This window comes from Cryptomeria japonica, chromosome 1 (genome assembly GCF_030272615.1).
Source record: "Cryptomeria japonica chromosome 1, Sugi_1.0, whole genome shotgun sequence".
Lineage (NCBI taxonomy): Eukaryota > Viridiplantae > Streptophyta > Pinopsida > Cupressales > Cupressaceae > Cryptomeria > Cryptomeria japonica.
Genome location: NC_081405.1, coordinates 677,299,628 through 677,321,720, shown reverse-complemented (window position 1 = coordinate 677,321,720; position 22,093 = coordinate 677,299,628). Strand labels below are relative to the sequence as shown.

Genomic DNA, 22,093 nt, shown 5'->3' with positions numbered 1-22,093 from the left:
TGGTATTATATAAGATGCATTTTCAAAAAATGAAATTGTATTTAAATGTTTCAATGAATTTCTAATTGAGGGAACATTTCCAGTGTTGAAGAAAAGACTTATGGGGAGTTCTTTGTGACTTAGCCCGCTGCATACATGAATTATGGCATTTCACATTCCCATTTGCTTGATTGTACCAAGTCTTTCTGATTTTTTTTATGGTTGCAAGTTGCCCCATTTTCTTTCCACTCTAGAAAATTGTAGAATGGTTCAAGCAATCTTGTATTTGATACTTAATATTTCCTGTTACTTTTTGTTACATGACTAACATGTTCTATTATCACCCTTGATCTATAAGTGTGTTTTGTACTAAGGATATAATCTGAGATGTGTTCTCTGCCATTTGCTTGACCTACATTCAAGAAATCATTTTGGCTGCATTCACTGTTTGCTTACTGAAAATTAGTCAGTTACAAATTTTGTTGGGCAACTGGAAAGTGTGGACCAGCTTGGACCTTGAACCTAGGACCTCCATTGGCATGCTTGGCACTATTCACTAAGCTACTGGCCCCTCAGATTCCATTTTTCTAGAATGTGGCTCAAACAAATGTTACTCCTCGTCAATCCACATCTTGAGCTCAACTAACCAATCTTGATACAATGTTGAAAAGCATGGACTGGTTATAGGATTCCTATTGGCATGCCAGGGCACTCTAGCACTAAACTACCATCTTCTGACAGATTTTGTTTATTCTGGAGTGTTGATGGACCTTCCAACATCAGACATATTAGATCAGTTTGTAATGCATAATTATGTCAAAAGTTGACTCTTATTGTTATATCCAGTGTGGGAAATGTTTTTCAACGTTGAGCTAGAAAATATAGGTTTTTGCACTCTAATACTATTCTTGAATCCTAGCTGATGAGTTTGCTGATTAATTGTCCAAAATGGAAATATTGTATTTTAGCAGGCTGTATTGGATGAAGAGATAGGCCATGTAAGACTTATCACTCTCAATAATCCAAGTAAACTGAACATTATCACTCCGGAAGTGGTAAGATAATCTTCGTTATCTTATTTTTATAGGTAGGAAGAAGGCAAATAAATAGAGTTCCTTCTTGTTTTATTAAATTATTTAATGGGATGATCAGGTAAAGCGATTAGCTGTGCTCTATGAAAAGTGGGAAAAAGCGGATGATGTTGAGATTATAATTATCAAGGTAAAAACACTTCACTCTTCTGTTTTCTACATTGTGTTTTCAAAGGTAAACATGATTTTGCAATTGATATTTCCAAATTTTTGCTGATTTCTGATTGTCTCCTGAAGGGGGTTGGCCGAGCATTTTGTGCTGGAGGAGACTTGAGGATGTTTTATCATGGAAAGGCAGGTGGGTATACAATACTTTGACACTAGCTGTTAGATGCATTTGTTGAATTAGAGATTGTGTTGAAGAGTATCGTTTCACCAAATTCACCTTGGACTTGCACTGGCCTCTGCTGTTGTCAATCATTAGGTATTTAGTTAAGGACACAACATAGGCCTTCCTCTCTGATGGTTCAGTCAAACTACTGGAATGTACATAGGCCTTCCTCTAGGCACACTGAGGTTTGAAGCTTGGTTTGTGTTTCAACACGATGTCTCAATTGCACAACCACTGTCTGCTGGAGACAATGGCTAGAGTTTTGCAAGCGATAAATTATGAGCTTTAATCATAGTTATCAGGTTTGAAAAATTTGATTCGTTTGGAGAGATGAAAGAAATTTGGAAATCTGGAATTTTCAATGAACTATGGTAAAACTTCTATACCAATTAAAAAGTCTGGACCACATTTGACAAATCTGGCTGATCCAAAAAATCTGGACTGAACTAAATTTGAATCAAATCCTGTCATATTTGGTAACTATGGATATAAGTATAACTGATGGACCATCTGGTTAGCTAGTTTCTTATGTATCATATGGTGGCTATTCTAGTTCCTGTTTATGTTTATGCACTAAGAACATCTATGTGATAAATGCATGTAAACAATATGGTCATATGGCAGTCTTTTCTTATTATTCTGTCCCATGACTGTTTTCTAGAAGCTTGGCTTTATGGTTTTAAACTGGGTTATTCTAGCATATTGTGTTGCTCATGTCTTGCTTTTCATTTGTAACTCATAGTGTTTGTTCATGTGTATGAAAGAGAGAGAGGAATAGGGAGAGTAAGTGGGATAATGATTTGTTGAATATTTTTGCAGAGAAACATGTTATTGAGGCTGTTTACAAAATGTATTGGCTCGAATATCACATCCACACATACAAGAAATTACTGGTAAGCACCCAAAATACATCTTTTGAACATCATTTTTATTCATGGGAGAAGAGTAATTAGTTCCTACTGGGATTCTTTCCATGTGATTGTGTTTGAACTTTGTATGCTTTTCTTATCATGTGCACTTAGAAGCTAGAACAATTCATGGTTTCTCTACTGCCTAGTTATCTGAAACTTTACTCAACTTTGCCAATTACCTTCCCTCTTAGCTAATCTCAAAAAAGGAGATGGAACTTATCAATTCTATTAATTTTCACATTTCAGAGTAATTATTTTTTTGATTCAATATTGTTTATTTGTCTTAGGTGGCAATTGTCCATGCAACTGCAATGGGGGGAGGTGCAAGTCTAACAGTTCCATCTACGTTTACAGTTGTCACAGAGAAAACTGTCAGTTTTTTTTGTCCTCAATGCAACTTTTACTTTTAATTTTCTGCGAAAATGAATGCTTTAAGTACACTACCAATATTAAACAGGTTTCATGTAAAGGTGCACAGTCAATTGAATTCTTTGAGATTTGTGGTATGCAGATATAGACATTTTGGAAACAATGACCTCAGTATTTTCATCTCTTTAATTTAGGTTCCAATCTAATGAATTGTATAAAAGGGAAAAATCACAAGATATTATAAACTAATTGTGGCTTGAAAAATAGAATGTAAATTTGTAAGGAATGCAAATAACACTCCAAGCTTGTGCCTGAAACTTTGCAGATGAAAAGATGCATGACTTACTGCATATGTAACCAAAACTTACATAGGAAAGACATAAAACTCTGAAACATCTCAATACATGGCAAAAGTTGCTTGTAGATAATTTACAAAGAATACTTGATACGTTATTCCTGTCATCAAAAAATATGTTAAACACTATTGTATGACTCCCCATGATGTTGAATTGTTTTTTCTTACTTCAAGAAGCCCTCTAAATTGTGACTACATCCACAAGTTGGTCTGTTGTGTAATGTCCCCATATAGGATTTTTTCCTATTTAATCTTGAGATATCAATACTAACTTAAAATGAGAGATGTAATCATATTAATAAATACAATTTTATCAAAAATTGAATACTTCTCATTATAACAGTGAACTTGAAATTCTAAGAGAACGTTAAGGAGATGGGACTTATCTTAATAGTTTTCTTTCTGATTTGTGTAATGCCCTCAAAAGAACACACCCTAGGATTTTCAAATGTTTTTTAGGTTTTTTAGGTTTGGGCCCCCTTCTAGTTGTAGGTTTAGGGTAGAAATTATATTAGCATTTTGTGGTTTTCGTTTTTTACTACATTTAAAATGTTTTTTTTTTTTCATGTCAAGGATGCCCAAAGAGTCATTGGACGATAGAGAGATGTCTGGTCATTACCCTGGCCAGCATTCTTGGGCGCCCCTTATTGGGGCTTGGGCTCTGAGAATAGTGGGAGAGACACTTTGTTAATGGCCCCTTTCAAGGAGACAATTCTTGGGGGTTTGTTGAAATGTTCCCATCTTTTTTGATGAGATCCTTAGGGTTCAAGTCTTTCTAGTTCTTAAGGGTTTTCCTTTATATCTTTTACTGAAACTCTAATCCTTATGAGTTATGGTTCTTTGTGTTGGTTGCTGCTGTATTCTTCTATTTAATGTCGAGTGCTTTCTCAAGTTTGTTCACTTAAGTTTACAGCCTAATTCCTTTGAATATTGTCATACTTAATCCCTAACTTTCCCTTTTTGGTAATTGCTTGCACTTCTTTTATTCTTTATATTATTCAATCATGGCCACATTGCAATTTAATTCCCCACTAGCATTCCATATGTCAATTTCCTTTTGCATCACAAGGGTCCTTCACATCATGGTTTACTTTTGAAGTCTTTTGGTAAAATTGCAAGTTAGCAAGATCATTCCATGTGTCCTTGAGTGTGGAATTATATTCACCAATCCATACAATATTGTGTTGTTCCCACACCGAGTTGATGGATTTTGATTGGCCCATTAATGTTTGTGTTTGTTTCATGAAGTAATTACGAAAGTCTAGTCAACTTGTGACAATTGGCAATATTCCATTGCATCACACAACTCCACATCGTAATTATGAAGGTGCACCCCACTTTCACTCTCTTGATGCACAATGGGTCTATTTGTCCCAAGGCAATGCTAATATGATTTCTAGTTGGCAGCATTCAATTGCATCTCGTAGCTACATCACATAGTTGTTTTGAGTGAGGGCACCAACTTCATGCTTGCAATGCACAATAGATTTGTCTCCTCTAGAGAGAAATGTTAATTTGGTTTCTTGTGTAGCAATATCATATGCAACAACAAATAAATGGCAAATTGCTATTTCATTGCAAAGGCTCTTTGCATTGCAGTTTTGAATGTGGGTCCCACTTTCATCTACATGATGCATAATGGGAATAAAAGCTGAAATGTTACCACATATAGTGGTTTAGTTGTCAATGCATGTGCCAAAATATTGTGATATTATTGGGCCATGCATTAATCACCCCAACAATTGCAATGCTTCCGTTGGTGAAAGTGTACAACATCTCTCTAGTGGTACTGAGTGTAAAAGTGGGAGCAAGCACGTGGTATATCCATTGTGCCATCAGTATTTTGGATTATATTTTCAAAGAAAGCTCATGATGTGTTGTAGGAGCACAATGATTTATAAAATGGAATTCCACGTGTTGAAATGATATAGTCTAAGGTGCATCTAACTTTAAGGTATATTCTCAAAGAAAGCTCATAATGTTTTGAAATGATGAAAGGGGCATCTAACTTTAATCTTAATTTCCACGTGTTGTTTAAAGTGCCAAATGAAATTAGTTACCATTCCAACTCATGGAGGAGGTGTCCAAGATAAGCATTATTCTCATCCATGTCAAAGTTGCAAATTGAGTTACTCATTGTGCCATCATCGTTTGGATAAAGTTTTCTCAACCAAAGCCACAATGTGATGATAGTGAGTGATGCAATCAAAAGATGACAAGTGGATAGGAAGTTTTTAAATGTTTGAACATTAATGAAGGCCGATTATTGAAATTGCAGCAATAATAAACTAGTGCCTTCACTTTCCCACATCTGCGTATGAATGCAACACTTGGCATGAGTAAAAATGCCATTGCAAACAAGAAGAATATGCAACCATGAAAGGAACACATTCTATAAAGGAGAAAAACATCCCAATCCAAGAAATATATTAAACACCCAACAAAAATGGAAAATGGGCCATGTAATCATGAATGTAGTGGTTGAAAGTTGAAACTATAATTTTCAATTTTTCCTTGGCTATTGGTGCAAAAGGTTACCAATTTCGAGTGGTTAATCTTGTTACAAGTGTCACCCATTCGTGGGAACCCTCTAAATTCTTTTCTATATATAAGTTACTGGTTTGTTGGGAAATACCCTTGGGTTTGGGTCCAATCCAGCCCAGATATGGGTCTAGTTTGGATCCAATCTACCTTGAGGGCCACCCAAGCTTACATATTTCGCCTATAGGTTTGTTCGGGACGAACCTGATCCTACCTGCAACAAATTTGGTGGGGACTGATTGGTGCAGGGCACCTAGCACTCTAAGAATGAAATCTTTGATTTCTTTTAAGTTTGTGTGTTAATTTGTGATGTAATAATGGACCAACCATTGAGGACTCAATAGAGCCATGGTTGAGATGTCCAAATTTTGGTTTGAGTCAATTGTGCTCAGGATGTTGTTAGCCTAAGAAGTGAGATGCTCAAGTAGTTCACAGGCAAAATACTCCAGATGAATGTATTCATGTATTAGGAGTCAATTGAGTTATGTTTAGGTCTTCTAGGGTGTTTGAGGACCTTTAAGAGCCTTAGAATGCATTAGAATGAAAAAATTGCATCTTGGAGTAAAAGTTGTCAAAAGTTGCTGAGCAACATTTTGCAATTTCTTGCAAAAGTTGCATTTTTGGTTATAGGCGTTAGGAAGTTGGTTGAACCGATTGAAACAAGTGGATATAAGCCAAATTTCACTTCATTGTACAGGTTGGAGGATTGGAAATGCAAGAGCAAGTTTTTGGTTTGTGAAGCAACCTTGTTTCCATCGGTTTTTGACAGTTTTTGTCTTGTTTTTCTTTGTTTGTATGGTCCAGTACCGACTAGATGATGTAAACTCATTGCATCTTTGAGAGTTCATTGTATTTGCTTTCATTAAGGTTGATTTACAGGTTTGATTGTTCTAGGTTGTAGAGATTTCTTTCATTCTTTGCAACTAGGAGCAAAACCCTTGCAAGTAGGGTTTAAGAGCAAGAAATGGCTCTAACCTAGGCATTCTTTGATGGCAGCTGTTGAAATCACTAAGAATGCTAGGTTAGGGTCGTACATAGCTTAGGAATAGGGTGTGTGATGTTGCAGGTCTAGGAGGAGGAGAAACAATGAAGCCCTAGGCTCACCGTTGGGAGTAGGTGAGTTAGGACAGCAAGAAAAGTGCGATTTGTGAGCACATGGAGATTGGTGCAAGTCCAAGTGGCATATGAATGGAAAGCCCGCAGAGTTCCCTTGAAGGTTCCCAAATTGTTTGGAGCAAGAGATTTGACTGTGAAGAGTTTTAGACCCATCTTGCCAAGTCACGAATAGGCCTAAAACCCTTCAAAATAGTGTAGCATTGGAAACCCCACTTGTACGGATAACCCAGATGCACTTTTCCAGTACTATCTGTAACTTCCAAAAGGGTACTCAAATCCATGATTTATTTCTAGGCTTGTTTGGGATTTTTACAAATTAAACCCCTAAAACCGCCTAGGGAGGGCTAATGCAATTAGGCCTATTTAGGTGCCGGTAGAGACCTAGAAGGGTGAAGAAGTCAAGGCGATGGATTTGTTGAATCTTAAACCTCAAAATACATTGAAGACACCTTGTTGATGCATTGGGAAACCACAGGAAGAGATTGTGTGTTAAGATCCTTGCAGGAGTGGTTGGAGCCCAGGAGAGGAGTGTGTGAGTATGTAATGTCCCTACTATTTAGAGATCATTAACCTGCAAAACAGATTGTTAGAACATAACAAACATATATATATATAGATATAAGTAATCTAAATTGCAATCTAACTTCAATGCTTAATTAACATAATCATAATTTTCATCTAATAAAAAGGATACAGTGCCATACGTAAGTATGTTCTTAGGTGGCCGTGCGGCTCGCCTTCTTGGAACCCCTTGGTCCCAAGCCCTCCAGGAATTCGAAGATGAATTCGAATCCTGTCTTGGGTGTAACCTCTTACACCCAAGCCCTCCAAGGAAGACCCTTGTCTATTCCTTGTCTTGGGTGATGCCTTCATCATCCAAGCCCTCAAAGAGGATCGACCCGACCTTTGAGTCCTGTCTCGGGTATAACCTCTTATACCCAAGCCAGCCAAGGAAGACCCTTGCCTTTTCCTTGTCTTGGGTGATGCCTCGATCCTCCAAGTCCTCAAAAGGAATTGACCAGATCCTTCTCTTCTTGGTTGAGTTTAGTCAACCAAGCCATACATTTGCATAACAGTTTTAGCTCATAAACTATCCCTTGTGTTAACATGAATTCTTAATATATTCTTAAATTAATATATATATCAATATGATTTTCCATCTTTTACATATGCATTACATTTCTTAGAATACCTTTGTATTCATAATCCTTCTTAATATACAAACTTATGTATACAACAATTAACAGATTATATCTTTTACCTATTTTAATGACTAGTGAATATTATACATTAATATATGTATAAATATCCACTAGACTACAATTAACATCACCTATTAATGAACCTTATTCATTATCCATTACTCATTAACTAATATTAATGAACCTTTATAATTAACATCACCTATTAATATTAGTAAGAATGACATTTCATATCCTATGCTTATATTGTTTAATATAAGTGGGAACTCGGTTTCTTACCTCTCTTCCGTGGTCTACTCTTCCTTACCTTTTTCCGCAGCCTGCTCCCTACCTTCTCCCTTCCTTTAAGTCTTACTGCTGCCTCCTTTATAACCCGTGAGGGATTGTGCCCCTCCACGGGCCCCTTCCGCATGAAGGGGTGCGGGGGTAATCGCAGCCTAGGTTGCGGTTACCCACGCACCACTTCATGTGGAGGTAACCCAGCCCCATGCGGGATTATCTTTAACTATGTTTTATATATAATATATTAAATATTATATCTTGCTTCCTTTTTAGTATATTAAATATTAATTATGTTTCATTTTAAATATATTAAATACTATATATTATTTCCTTTTAATATATTAAATATTAATTATATTTCATTTTAAATATATATATATTATTTCTTTTTAAATATAATAAATATTACATAACGTTTATATTACATAACATTTCATTAAATATATTCAATATTACACATCAAAATATATTTAAATATCTTTCCATTTAAATATATATTAATTATTTAAATAACATTTCCTTTAAAACAATTAAATATATTTCCTTTAATTTTCATAGATTACTTAGATTATTATTTTAATTTATTCATTTACAATATCCTTATCCACGCAAGTGATTTTACATCTCGTGATACCGTAGGGGTTATCATAGAGTAACTGAGGTGGCAACCTGTTGACGTGTATTTTATACACAATCATACACAGAATAAAATACCTAAAGGCATCTTATCCTCTCTTGAGAAAATAGTCTCTAACTGCTGAAGATTCGCGTAAAGGATCAGTTAGGTAGACTCCAAGGTTCTTTTAGTGGGGTCTCCACGTGTGGACAAGCTTTTTTAGTGGTATGATGTGATTTGCTGTTTCCTCCAAGGGGTCTTACGCATTCTAAAGCTCGAAGATTTTACTAAACTAAAGGAACTTTCAAAAAAAAAAAAAAAAAGCAAAAGGATAGGGTTTAAGAGGTCTAATCTAGCCTAACCCTATGAATGACTTAGCATGGACGAGATTTGGCAAGACTCAACCAACTTCAATTTTGCCATAAGACAACAACTTAATTGAAATTAGTGTGATCTTCTAAGGTAATATAATGATGTTCAATGCATCAAAGACCAAGGACACTACTACGAAGGTACATATCCAAGACACAATGATAATTGAAGATTAAGGACTCAAAGTGTTCTCCAGTCGACCACGCAAGGCGTTCCTACAATCAGCAAGAAGCTAGTGGTTTGGATTGCGAATCCTACCAAATATCAAATCTCACATTTAGTCTTTCAAATTAACAAACTACTTCGATTGAGCACGATTCAAGTGTATCAAACAACCATGAAGATAACTCAAGAAATTTGCAACAAAACACCATAACTTCAATATTTTATAGATTTCCAAGTCATCATGTACAACAATTGCTTGGAGTTCTCTATTCAAGACTCAATCTTGCTACAAAATAAAATTGCTTCTAGCTTTAATCTCTCTTCTCTATTACATCAACTATATTCTTTTAATGAAATGAAAAATGGGGGTATATATAGCATCCCTAGTTACAATGAAAGGTCCAGATTGAAAGTAAATCAACGGACAAGATCATGACACCTAAACCCTAATTAGGGTTTGTTACAAATGACCTCCTTTTTACTGAACAATATTAAATGCATAGCCAAATATTAAATTCGGCACAAAAACCTAGGAGGTATCAACCAATGAGAAATAATATGTCATGTCATCTGTAACAACCTTTCATCTAGAATCTTATTCCCTTTCCAATTCTCTTTCTTAGCATATGCAATGAATTTTGTCACGATTCCTTCGATTTCTGTGATTGGAATCTCGGGAAGATTCTTGATACTCTCTTCTAAGTGGATGACCTGATCGAATGCATCTAGAAGAGCCGCGTCCCAAGTAGATTCAAGTTCCTTCGTTCTATCAATCAGGAGCATGGTGGCATACATCTGATCATACTGCTCATCTGTAACATCTGCGTCCTTGCAAAAGATGATCTTGATTCTATCCTCAAATTCCTGCATATCCACATCTGTCTCGACCTCGATCCTTCTGCCAAGAATGGTACGAAGTACCTCAAATACTCTGTCCTGGATCGGATTGATCACCTCCTCAACTTGACCACATCTAACACTGATGTCCTCGAAGAGAACACTCTTTATATGGAGTAAGGTTGACCACTGGAATAAACTGTGAGAATCACCTTCCAAGATCCTCTCCTGCGCTAAAATTCTTCTGGATGTATGTCTTATTACTTTCAAGACAGGGATGACAACGTCCTTGGTATGAGCAAATGCAGCTACTGTTGCCATCAATCTGTGGATAATCTCAAGAACTTGGATAGCCTGATGAATGATCTTCGTCATCCTTGTAACAAACTCTATGGCCACTGTATGAGATCTATCCATCCAACTACATGTACGCTGGACCAGGTTCCTGAATCTTTCTGCTTCATTGATCGATTGAAGGGGCAATGCCTGCACTGGTGATCTAACTGGATCCTGACGTCCCAAAGGCTCGTTGATGTGACTGAAATATGTCCTCCATGCACCTCTCTCTCTCTCAAGCTTTCTATTCTTTTCCACTTCTTCTCTAAGCTTGTCCTTCAATGCCTCAAATGTGTCGGTGGCATCCTCTAAAGTCTGCTCTGCTGTGGATGGTCCTAATTCAATAGTCTGTATATCATAATCCTCTGCTAGGATCTCACCCTCGTATTTATCTGCTGCCGGTGTAGCTATCTGCAGTTTTCTAGATCCAGTCTCATCTCGAATCATCTTGGACATCTTTGTAGCCTTCTTCTTCTCTGTTATCACATGTGAACGTCCAACAAGGCTCTCTAAATCAATTGCATTGTCCTCGTCCTCTACTACGATCACCTTAGTCAATCTTTCCTTCAACCAATCTGGGATATTCGATCTTGTCTCTTGAACTTGAATTTCTTTATGTACTATTTCTTCTTGTCTGGGAGGAGATGTTATTTCATTATCTTCTTCTAAATCATAGTCTTGGAGAGATCCATCTGAAGAAACATGCTGTGCCTGTCCTTCCTCCTGCCTGTCATTCTGTACCATCGACTCCATGGACTCTTCCACTCGAATTGTTCTATCCTCTGGTCTGGAAGAAGTACCTGGTGTTTGATCTTTGTTGGCACCTTGCTTTTTCTTGGAAGGCTCTTTCTTTTCTGATCTTTCCTTTCTCTTCGAACCTCTCGGATGGAGATTGCCCTCACTGGCGCATCGAAGGTTACCTTCACCTGAATTCCTAGGATTAGGATTGCCTTCACTCACGCTTGCTCCACCTTCGGCTGGTTTCTCTTCCAAAGTAAAAGACATAGCTATGCCTTGTTCTCTCAACTTCTGATGCTGAACGTCTACCCATCTGCGAGTACAAGACAAAACTGGTGCCATCAAATCATCTAAATCCACGGCCTCGGGCTCATTCCAATCCAACCTTATTGTTTTGCTTTCTCTATCATAGGAAGACTGGATGTGCCTGCCATTGTCCTGAGCTTGGTCGGCCACTCTGTAAATCCTGCATTTCCTGATGAAATCCAAAGGTAATCTAGAATGTATCTTTCGTTTCACTTCAAGATCATCTAGGAGGTTCATCATAAAATCTTCAATTTGGTGCTCATGTTTAAATCTTCTACCGACTGTCTCCTCTAAATGTCCATGTGGATCAAAACTATTTCTCCAAGCAAAAGATGAAAAAGAATACAAGGCTAACTCCTTCTCTGCGTCATCCATGGCTAAGACATTAGGACATACCTCAACTGAATTACCCAAAATAATAGGTACCTGAACTCCATTCTGATGTCTGTGTCTGAATGCCTTCACATACGCTGCCAACTGCCTTGTTACCTCAAGTAACACAATTCTGTCTGTCGGATACCTCGGCAACATGTATGGAGGTAAAGGACATCCATGCACTCTAATGTAAGTGAACTTGGGAAACTGAATGAACCAAGCACCGTACCTCTTGATGAATTCCTGGGCATCCTGAGATAACCTGTTGTGAATCCCTCCTTGCAACGTCCTTGTGATGTTCATCGTGAAGGTATCATTAACTAACTTGTAGTTTTTCCCTGGCGGATGATGCAAGTAGGCATAGGAATCACAAGCTCTGACCTCGCCGGGTCCTCTTCCAATCATTCCTCTGTGAGGTAGTCCTGCGTACTCAACACTCCTGATCAAAGCATAGATGACGTATGAACTCATGTGGAAGGACTTAGTAGCCCTGAGTCTCGTTAACTGTACGTCTAAGTAATGGCTAATTATCCTAGCCCAATGTATCGTACCCTTTCCTTGAACAATCACCTGGATGAAGTAAAACATCCACTTCTCAAAATAGAAGGCATGAGGTGCTCCTGTAACTCTGTTGAGCATAGTAATCAAATCTCTGTACTCCTCCTGGAAATCAATCCTGTGTGGTGTGTTCGGTACCTTGCTTAGACGGGGACGACTCTTGAGTAGCCAGTTCTTATTGATTATGCTTAAGCAAGCATCTGGATCATCATCGTACACTGATCTGGCTCCTTCAATGCTCTTGTATATCATGTCCCTGTGCTCTGGAAGATGGAAAGCTTCACTTATAGCTTCCTCTGAAAGGTACGCCAAAGTGTTTCCCTCATTGGACACAATTGTCCTGGACTGTGGATTGTAGTGACGGGCACACTCGATCATCAACTCGTGGCACTGAATAGCTGGAGGAAAACCGGCCGCCTTAATGATGCCACTCTCTATTATTCTCCGGGCGACAGGTGATGGCTTGCCAATGTAAGGGACCTCTCGAAACTTCTTCGTGCTAAAGTTCCCCAAGTTTGTATCTCCAATGTTGCTCCACTTCGACACGATCTTGGTCTCCACCTCTTCGGTCTTCTGATCTTCTTTCATGAGAGCTGAGCGGCTGGTGGATGCTCCCGCCTTCGGGGTCGCCATACCTACACAACATTTCAATATAAGGACTAGATTTTGCAATGAATAACGTTGATTAGAGAGAGAATTTTTTTTAGGAAACGTCATGATAAGTCTCTAGAGTTATCATTTCCTAAAAAGCAACGATTGAGCTTAGAAATTCAAAAATTCAAAATTCCAAAACTTAAAATATGACGACGAATGAATAAAACAATAAAATCAAATCGCCATACCTCAATAGAGAGCTAACTCTAGAATGCAAAAAGGAAAAGATCGCCTAGGCAAAATTGAGGTATAAATAGTCTTCAATGTTATCTCCTCAAGAAAATCCACTTCGCCACCCTTGGATTAAACGCGATCCTCAATTGCACCTTTGACAATTCGCTCAAATGGACCTTCAAGTTTGCCCAAACAAATCTTCCAAGTCTCGCCCCTTTGACGTGGTCTTCGATCCTTGGCAAATTCGCTCCAATGAAGTCTTCAAATATCGCACCACCCTTTGATAGACTAGCGCCACCTTTGGATTAAATTCGCACCACACATGAAATACTTCGCACTATCTTCGCTTCTCCTTAATTCGCATGAAGGATAAAAATAATGATATGACAATAATAGTTCTCACCCTCCATATATAGCGCTTACATTGCATTCATCCCTTAGGCCGACTTGAGGATATAAAACAATTTTTTAATGATTTTAAATGAAATAACAAGGCCGACCTCCCTTAAATGAGCGCTCCATGCGATTTTTTTATTAATTAATTAATTAATTATTAAATGCCTTACGTTTTTTTAATTTGCAAATTTCGATTCTAATAAAGGCAAAATAATTAATAAATGTTCAACGCCGTATTAAATGCCAAATTAAATAGGATTTTCAATTTTTTATCGATTTTAGCATTTAAGGAAATTCGAATTGTCTATTTGGCGCCAAAATTATGAAAATGAAAGGGACGTACCTCATCGCCCTGGTCCCTTGGAGAGGGACAGGAGCGATCCATGATTTGGTCGTGATTTTTGCATTTTTTTACGTTCAACTCCTTCATCTCCACGTTCAATATCGATCATTTTAATGGGTCCTCCGAATTAGATCATCTTGCATTCATTCATGGGTGCCTTTTGGATGTTTATCGCCCTGGTCCCTTGGAGAGGGACAGGAGCGATCTCCATATTTTCACGTTCACTATGCATCTTCGACCTTTGATCTTTCATCTTAGGGCGAATAACTTCATTGCTTGTTCCTTCTACGCTTGTTCAACTTGTTTGTATGAGGTGTTTGGACGTTTAAAGGGATCATCGCCCTTGTCCCTTGGAGAGGGACAGGAGCGATCCATGTCTTTCTCTCTAATCTTGGCAACTTTTAACTTCAATCTTCGTTGTGATGTCTTCCGAACGCCGTCCCTTGCCTTGCTTATCCTCGCCTTGCCTCGTTTTGAAGGAACATGAGTGCCTTTGATGGGATCGCCTTGGTCCTTGTCCAAAGGACAGGAGCGATGTGAGTCTTTTAGCCTGACTAGCAACGTTTGGACGTTCAAAACTCTTGCATATTATCTTCAAAGAACGCCTTGGACCTTGTATAACCTTGTGAAGTCTTAACTTAGTTTGAACTTGAAGCAAAATAAAGAGTCCAAAGCAAATCGCCCTGGTCCCTTGGAGAGGGACAGGAGCGATATGGTCTCCATGTTCAAAATGATGATCATTTTACGTTCAAAATCTCTATATACCATCTTCAAAAGGCACCATGGACCTTCTAAGACCCTGCAAAATCTTGTCCTTACGTAAAACTTGCATGAAGTGGCCAATATATCCAACATCGCCCTGGTCCCTTCCTGAGGGACAGGAGCGATCTAGGTCTTAGAGTGCAAATCTCTCCATCATAACGACCTTCGAGTGCCTGTGCTTGATGAAGACGCCTTGAAATGTCCTTTGCCACCTTGTCTTGACTTGGATCGGCTTCAAACTTGAGTGAAAAGCAATATATTCACTATATCGCCCTGGTCCCTTGGAGAGGGACAGGAGCGATCCTCCTTTTGTGGCTCTTATCTCACTTTGTCAGGTTCTAAATTTATATTCAACGGACTCGTCATACTCCACTCCATTCGTCCATGCCTTAACATTGCTTGTAACTTAGCCAGAAAATCATTTATACCAAAAATCGCTCTGGTCCCTTCCTGAGGGATAGGAGCGAACTAGGCCTTTTGGGACCCCTGTGGACGTTTTAAAATCTTCAATTTGTATTCAATGAGTTCATCTCATGCTTTCTCTTGCTTTTGAACGTAAACTTGCCTTGGTTTTTGCCTGGATTTTGCCTAATGAAGGACATCGCTCTGGTCCCTTGGAGAGGGACAGGAGCTATAAGGTACTTCGCCCTGGTCCCTTCCTTAGGGACAGGAGCGAACTTTGCATTGTGGACCATTCTCCTCCATTTTTGCATCTCAAATTATATTCATTTGGTAAAGCATCTCCCTTTGAACGTCTTCAAATCATCGAGTCGTCGAAATCTCGCAAGGACAAGGCAAAATTTGATTTGTAGCTCCGGTCCTTCACTGAGGGACAGGAGCGATTTTCCTCCTGGAGGCATTTCTGTGCTCATGAAAATCTTCAATTTATATTCAATGGGAAGATCTCGTTGTTCTCCATCACTTCCAACTCGAAACTTGTCTGGGCCCTGCAGGAATAATGAGATATTTGAAAACGAGCTCCCGTCCTTCATTGAGGGACAGGAGCGATTTTGCTCCTACAGGCCAAAATATCATGATTTTTCACATTTTAACACTTCACAAGGCAAAAACAAATCAATTCCAATGCCCAGGATCAAAAATCAAAAAGGTCAAAAATTTGGTCAAAATATTCAATCGGACAAAAATTCACATTTGGCTCTCAACACTTAGACAAATTTAAGCTCTGCATCAACATTCCAATTGAACATTAGACCATTCTGGCGAATTCATTGCATTCAAAATTTGCATCCTAGAAAAGGAAGCTCCAAAAGCTCTCAAAAACGACTGGATTTTGGCCTGAAAAGACAAAATAAAAACCCTAAGGCTTGACCCTAAATCCAGACAACTAATTGACTAACAAAATCCTAAAAACGAAAGCAAAAACGAACGAAAACAAGCGAAAAGAGGGGGTCCCCATTTGCGATGGGGCGATGTGTGAAATGGTCACAACACAACCTCAAGTGGAGGAGTTGATTGACCTAAAACCATGGTTATACCTAGGAGGCAAGTCAAGAAGGTTCAAACCTTGGAGGTCCCATTAGCATAGCCCCTGCCAAGTGCCATTGAAAGGACTTGAGTAGGTCAAGTCACTCAAGAAGGTGTAACAAACAAATCTCCAAGACTCTCTGCATCACTGATGCCCAAGCAGCAAATTTCATGAGTTATTTATTTATTTTTTGACTTCTAATTTTGACCAAGAAGCCAAATTTGCCCCCCACAACCCTAAAAGGTGGTATCGAAGACATCTTAAAGTCAAAGACAAATCATTTCTCATAATTTGATTGAAAGACAAAAATATTATTCATCATTGCTGAACTTTCATCCTTGCTTGCCATTGCACGAGTAGAGTTGAAGATGGATTGGTGAATATTCCAAACTTGTTAGTTTGCTATTCCTACGCATTTGCAAGAGTTCATTTGCTGCTAAGGATACCATAGAGGAATTTTCTACAAAATAGGTAGGTTTGTTTTCAAGTTTTTTTTTCCTAGACTTTTTTCACAAATTCTCTTGTTTTGTTTTCATTCTTCTATGAATCTGTAACACATGCTTAATTTTTTAAAATGAATTAAGTTGTATATACATATATTTGTTTTCATTTGTTTCGATTCTTTGAATGTGTTGTTTATTACATAGTAGCATTAATCGTTTGGGGAATTAATCGACAAAACAGAAGTATAAGATTTTTTGAAAAAATCGAGAAAAAAAATCGGATTTACAAAAAAACGTAAAAAATTGTAGAAAAACAATAAAATACAACTTTTTATATATATTTAAGGGCATTTCCATAGCATAGAGATATTGTAGGCAAATAAAATAGACACTTCAACACATGACTTATAGAAAATAGATTTTCATTGTTTATATACATATCGCTGATTACATTTTACAAAACATACCATAACATAAATAATATCTAGATGGTGATAGATGTCAAAATGTTGATTACAATATAGTTTGTGACTTTGTACAAAGTCAACCTGTAAACTAAGTACAAATTTCTAAAGAAACAACTGTAGGCAATGACATACTAGAGGGCAGGAGGCCTTGATGACGAAGCTCTCGGGTGAGAGCCTGTCCTAGCTTGTTCAATCTATTCAAGATCCAAGTTGGCCATCCTTATGAGATCAAAATTGTCAGGCTCAAGCGGAGTATCATCATCATCATCATCAACAACGACAACAATCAACTCAGACTTTGGAATCTATCTCATCGAGGTCAATTGGCTCGTCTTCCTCAATAGTTCCTAATTTTGCCCATTTAGAAATTAGTCTTTGCCTTACAAGTGAGAAACACAATGAATAGTGAATACAATTTCAACTACTGCAACTATATAATAATATTCTTACCTTGAGCTTTTTTTAATCTTCAAGCGGAGGTTGTGGTGAACAAATACCAAGTCATTTGTCTGTTCTTGTGCTAGGCGGTTGCGTTTCTTGGAATGTATGTGTTAAAAAACACTCCAATTACACTCACAAGCTGATGAGCTGCATGGTTGGCTCAAAATGCGCATCGCCATCCACCTTAAATTTGGTAATTCGTCTCCAAAACAAGCCCACCATTGAGCTGAATAACACACTATATGGAGATGATATTGTAAGACTAAAAATATCTTAAAATATTAACAAACTCAATGACCATGTTGGCAAAATAAAGAGATTGTTAAAAGTTTATAGAGTCTACCTAGTTGGACTTTCTTTCTGCCTTGCATGGCAGCCCTAGGAGAGAGAAAGCCCTTAGCTTGCTTGTACATTTCCAACTCTAACATAGCTGCATCAAATTTATCCTGGTTTGGAAACATTTTGCCCATGCACTTGAAGAAGCCTTGTTTGATATCAACATCAATATCCATGAATGAAGTCTTGTAGAATAACGATGGATTGAGAAAGTATCCCGCATCATGGAGAGTAGTGTGCATCTATGCATCCCATCTCCTATCAATTATGTCCCAAAACGACATATACCTCTCCTTGTTATTTTCCAGCTTACTCCTTATCACCTCCTTGGCCCTATCCATGGCCTTATACACATATCCCATGGGGGGTTTCTCCCAATCCACTAGTCTCAAGACTTTTACTAGAGGCTCTGAAAATTCTACAATTTGTTCAATTGATTCCCAAAAGCTGGTAGAATACATGTACTTTGCCCCTGCTATGCCATTTGATTGATTTGTGAAGCTAGACTCCATCCACTGAGTTGAAACAAACATTCGCCTCAAATTACTTTTTTGTTCACATAGTTTCTATAATGCAAGAAGTGTGTTGCAAATCTCGTCACCCCTTGTCGAACTAGCTCCTTGCCTCCTGTGAAAGAGCGCATTATAGCTAAAATCCTCGTGTGATTATAAATAAATTTGGTAACCTTGTGAGCCTTTTGCAATGCCTCAACCCATTCAATTTTTCCAATGTCCTCTGGGGTTAGATCAAGGCAATGTGTTGTACATGGTGTAAAAAACACAGAGGGGTATTTATCTGTTGGAAGTCTTCCAGCAATAACATTGTCTGTGATAAATTGAACCACATTTTGTGGCCCTACATCCGTAACTACCATGTCATACATCTCAAACAATGTAGTTGTGGATTTCATTATATTAGATGCATCCACATATTTTAAAAAAATAGTGCCAATCTCACAAGAGACAGGGATGTTAATGAGAGTTTGGTTCCTTCTACTTGTCCAGCCATCTGACATAATGTTGCAACTAGTAATAACCCACTATAATTGATGCTCTTTAACAACATTTTCACCATCATGTGTTGCATCTTCGAGCATACCAACCCACAATGACTCATAAGATGGGGCTTGAAACCCAGGACCTACAGCTGCAATAACATCTACCATAGGTTACCAATATGGATTTCTAGAAGCATGGAATGCCAAACTAGAGTGTTAATTTTAAGATCAGATTTAGGGTAAGCAGATATAAGACAATTTAATCAAATCTGCACAACATATATCCTGGGAAAACCCTCCAACATAAGGGAGAAAACCCCAGCAACAAGTATCTCTTATTATTTATCAAATAGGAATGGCAAGATGCCTCTACAACAATCAATATGAATCGCTTCACTCCTTGAAGCTAGATAAGTGTGAATTGATCTGCACTTGAGGATCCACGATCTTCGCTTGACAATATACAATTTGATATTGATGTTTGAACTGCTGTGTAGTTATGCGATCTACTGTATGAAACTATGAATGCATGAAGTAGAAAGCGAATGTATTGTGAAATATTCGATACCAAAGATGAGGACTTCGACCTCATTATATACCTGATTGTCCTTTCTCATGAGTCAGCTCTCTTCACAAGAGGGATGACTCTTCATAAGGTGGCGACTATCCAAGGCGAAGAGATATGTCCCTTAGTTATGTCGGCCCCATAATAAATAAACCTTGGATGGTGATCAGCCCACATAGCAAATATAAAACATAACGTATTAATATCCTTGAGATGTCTCCCACCGCTAAACACATTAGCCGATAATACGTCAACACTCCCTCTTTAGCTAGGGAGACATCTTCTTAGGTACTCATGTCATGACACTCACAATGACTACACCCACTAGTGATAAGAGTTTATCATGGAGTTACTCAACGTGATATCATCATGGAGTCACTCAACATGATGTCCACCATGGCTACTCCCATGTGGAAAGAAACGTGTACTAGAGTCACTCAACGTGATGTCATCATGGAGTCTCTCAACATGATGTCCACCATGGCTACTCCCAGAGGGTGGATAAACACAAGTACAATGGAATCATCAGGGAGTCTCTCAACGTGATGTTGTCATGGAGTCTCCCAACATGACATCCACCATAGCTACTCCCAGAGGGTGGAAAGAACCACATTTCTGTCTCAGAGATGGACAAGGGCTTTCACCTCAAATTTCTCCATCTTAGAGAAAAATGTATTAACAAGCGCTTTCACCTCAAACTTCTCCGTCTCAGAGAAAAATGCATTAACAAGGGCTTTCACCTCAAATTTCTCCGTCTCAGAGAAAAATGCATTAACTCAAATTTTCATGATGATGTGACTCCCTCTGGAGCTCCACGTACTTGCATCAACCTTCTGACCTCCTCGTCCAAGGTTGCCTCTTGATGTTTTGTCAGACTCCCTTTGAATGTTAATTCCTCCTCTTCGAAGAAATTGATCGTAAAGACAATCTTTATAGGTTCTTCCTCTTCGAGAGATGTCTTCAGCCACTAACTAAGTCCCATGGCAGCAAGCTGTGTCTCCATTTTTTCAGCCTGTGTTTCTTCCTCACAGGATGCATCAAGCTCTTTCTCCATTGAATTCCATCTCTTATCATCCTTGTGCTCCTTGATCAGTCCTAGAAGCGTCTAATAGTTCATAGAATCAACCTATCTCGAAGAGAAACACCAATGCTAGAAGCATACATGATTCACTATTCAAATGTATGAATTAATAGCTACATAAAAGTTCATGAACATTAAGCATGAAATACTTATCTCTTTTAAATCAGAATCTCTTCAAGTGCTGCATTTAAGCGCTTTTGAGGTCTGCACCGGACCCAGCAAACCTTCACGAGATGAATTGAAATGCTCGATATAGTAGAGCCAAGTCCCCGACTATGGCGAATGAGAGTTGACTTTTGTAATCGCGTAATTACTATCACTTCCCTTTGTCCATGGTTCCTCTTAAGATCTCCCTTGTCATCAATGGATTCCAAATCCTCTCCACGTCACCCTGTATACTCCAGCATCCAATATGCAAGAAGCAGTAATACAGAGAATGAAAATATAAGATCAGAATAACTTGACACAATGCCCGTTGAAACACCGGCCTGTTTGACCGACTACTATTCGCCACAATCACGTTCAGGCAACAACACATATATGTAGATACCAACAACATAACAATAACTATATCCATAGAAATCTCAATGAATTGTTCATACACATCCACGGTATTGACACCAATCGAATGAGAAAGAAGATTGATGATATTGACAAATTTTGTTATCATGATATTACAGACACCAAACATTGGATGCCTTCAATAGTCGAGCAAGAGTATCCAATAATGAACGCGAATCTTAATTAGTGATCTGCATAAGCAAGACATCATACGAGAAGGAATGGGTGTTTTGAATTGCCTATAATAATTTTAATCCTCATTATGAGAAAGAAGATTGATGATATTGACAAATTTTGTTATCATGATATTACAGACACCAAACATTGGATGCCTTAAATAGTCGAGCAAGAGTATCCAATAATGAACGCGAATCTTAATTAGTGATCTGCATAAGCAAGACATCATACGAGAAGGAATGGGTGTTTTGAATTGCCTATAATAATTTTAATCCTCCGCAAATGCCTTGACCACACAAAACTCACACGATTCCAATATATAATATCGATCAGCATAAATGGGATGATACTTATTCAAATGCTCCCATAAAAAATGAGTTGGCCAGTATTTAACATTAATCCATATAATGGAATATCTCTGATCACTTGGCCAATATTAAGTGAACTCTTTTATTCGCTTCTGATAAAGAAGGAGACCTCGGTCTCCAATATTCTGAAACTTGATTCTTCATTGCTCTGTTTACAAACAATGTTCAAAGATATATTCAAATGTAATGATTGAGGTTTCGTCCTTCCATGAATGACGCCAAAGAAGATCCGACCTAGATGAAGAGTTGTCTTGACTGCTTGAACATATCTGATAGGATCTTTTCTTTAAACCTGCTTTGATACCATGTTAATTTTAAGATCAGATTTAGGGTAAGCAGATATAAGACAATTTAAACAAATT

General features: G+C 38.0%; 1 protein-coding gene across 8 annotated transcripts in view; it reads left to right on the top strand.

Moving 5' to 3' along the window:
* The window catches only part of LOC131030333 (3-hydroxyisobutyryl-CoA hydrolase-like protein 5), a 76,016-nt gene that overhangs the window by 25,587 nt on the left and 28,336 nt on the right, over nucleotides 1-22,093 (top strand). For 4 of the 8 annotated variants that reach the window (XM_057961079.2, XM_057961080.2, XM_057961082.2 and 1 more), the window contains exons 3-7: nucleotides 951-1,034; nucleotides 1,132-1,200; nucleotides 1,308-1,368; nucleotides 2,221-2,294; nucleotides 2,600-2,683. In XM_057961079.2, coding sequence (XP_057817062.1) covers nucleotides 951-1,034; nucleotides 1,132-1,200; nucleotides 1,308-1,368; nucleotides 2,221-2,294; nucleotides 2,600-2,683 — 372 coding nt within the window. Of the gene's footprint in view, nucleotides 1-947; nucleotides 1,035-1,131; nucleotides 1,201-1,307; nucleotides 1,369-2,220; nucleotides 2,295-2,599; nucleotides 2,684-22,093 lie in introns of all 8 variants that reach the window. The other 4 variants (XM_057961074.2, XM_057961075.2, XM_057961078.2 and 1 more) reach the window with 1 other exon arrangement.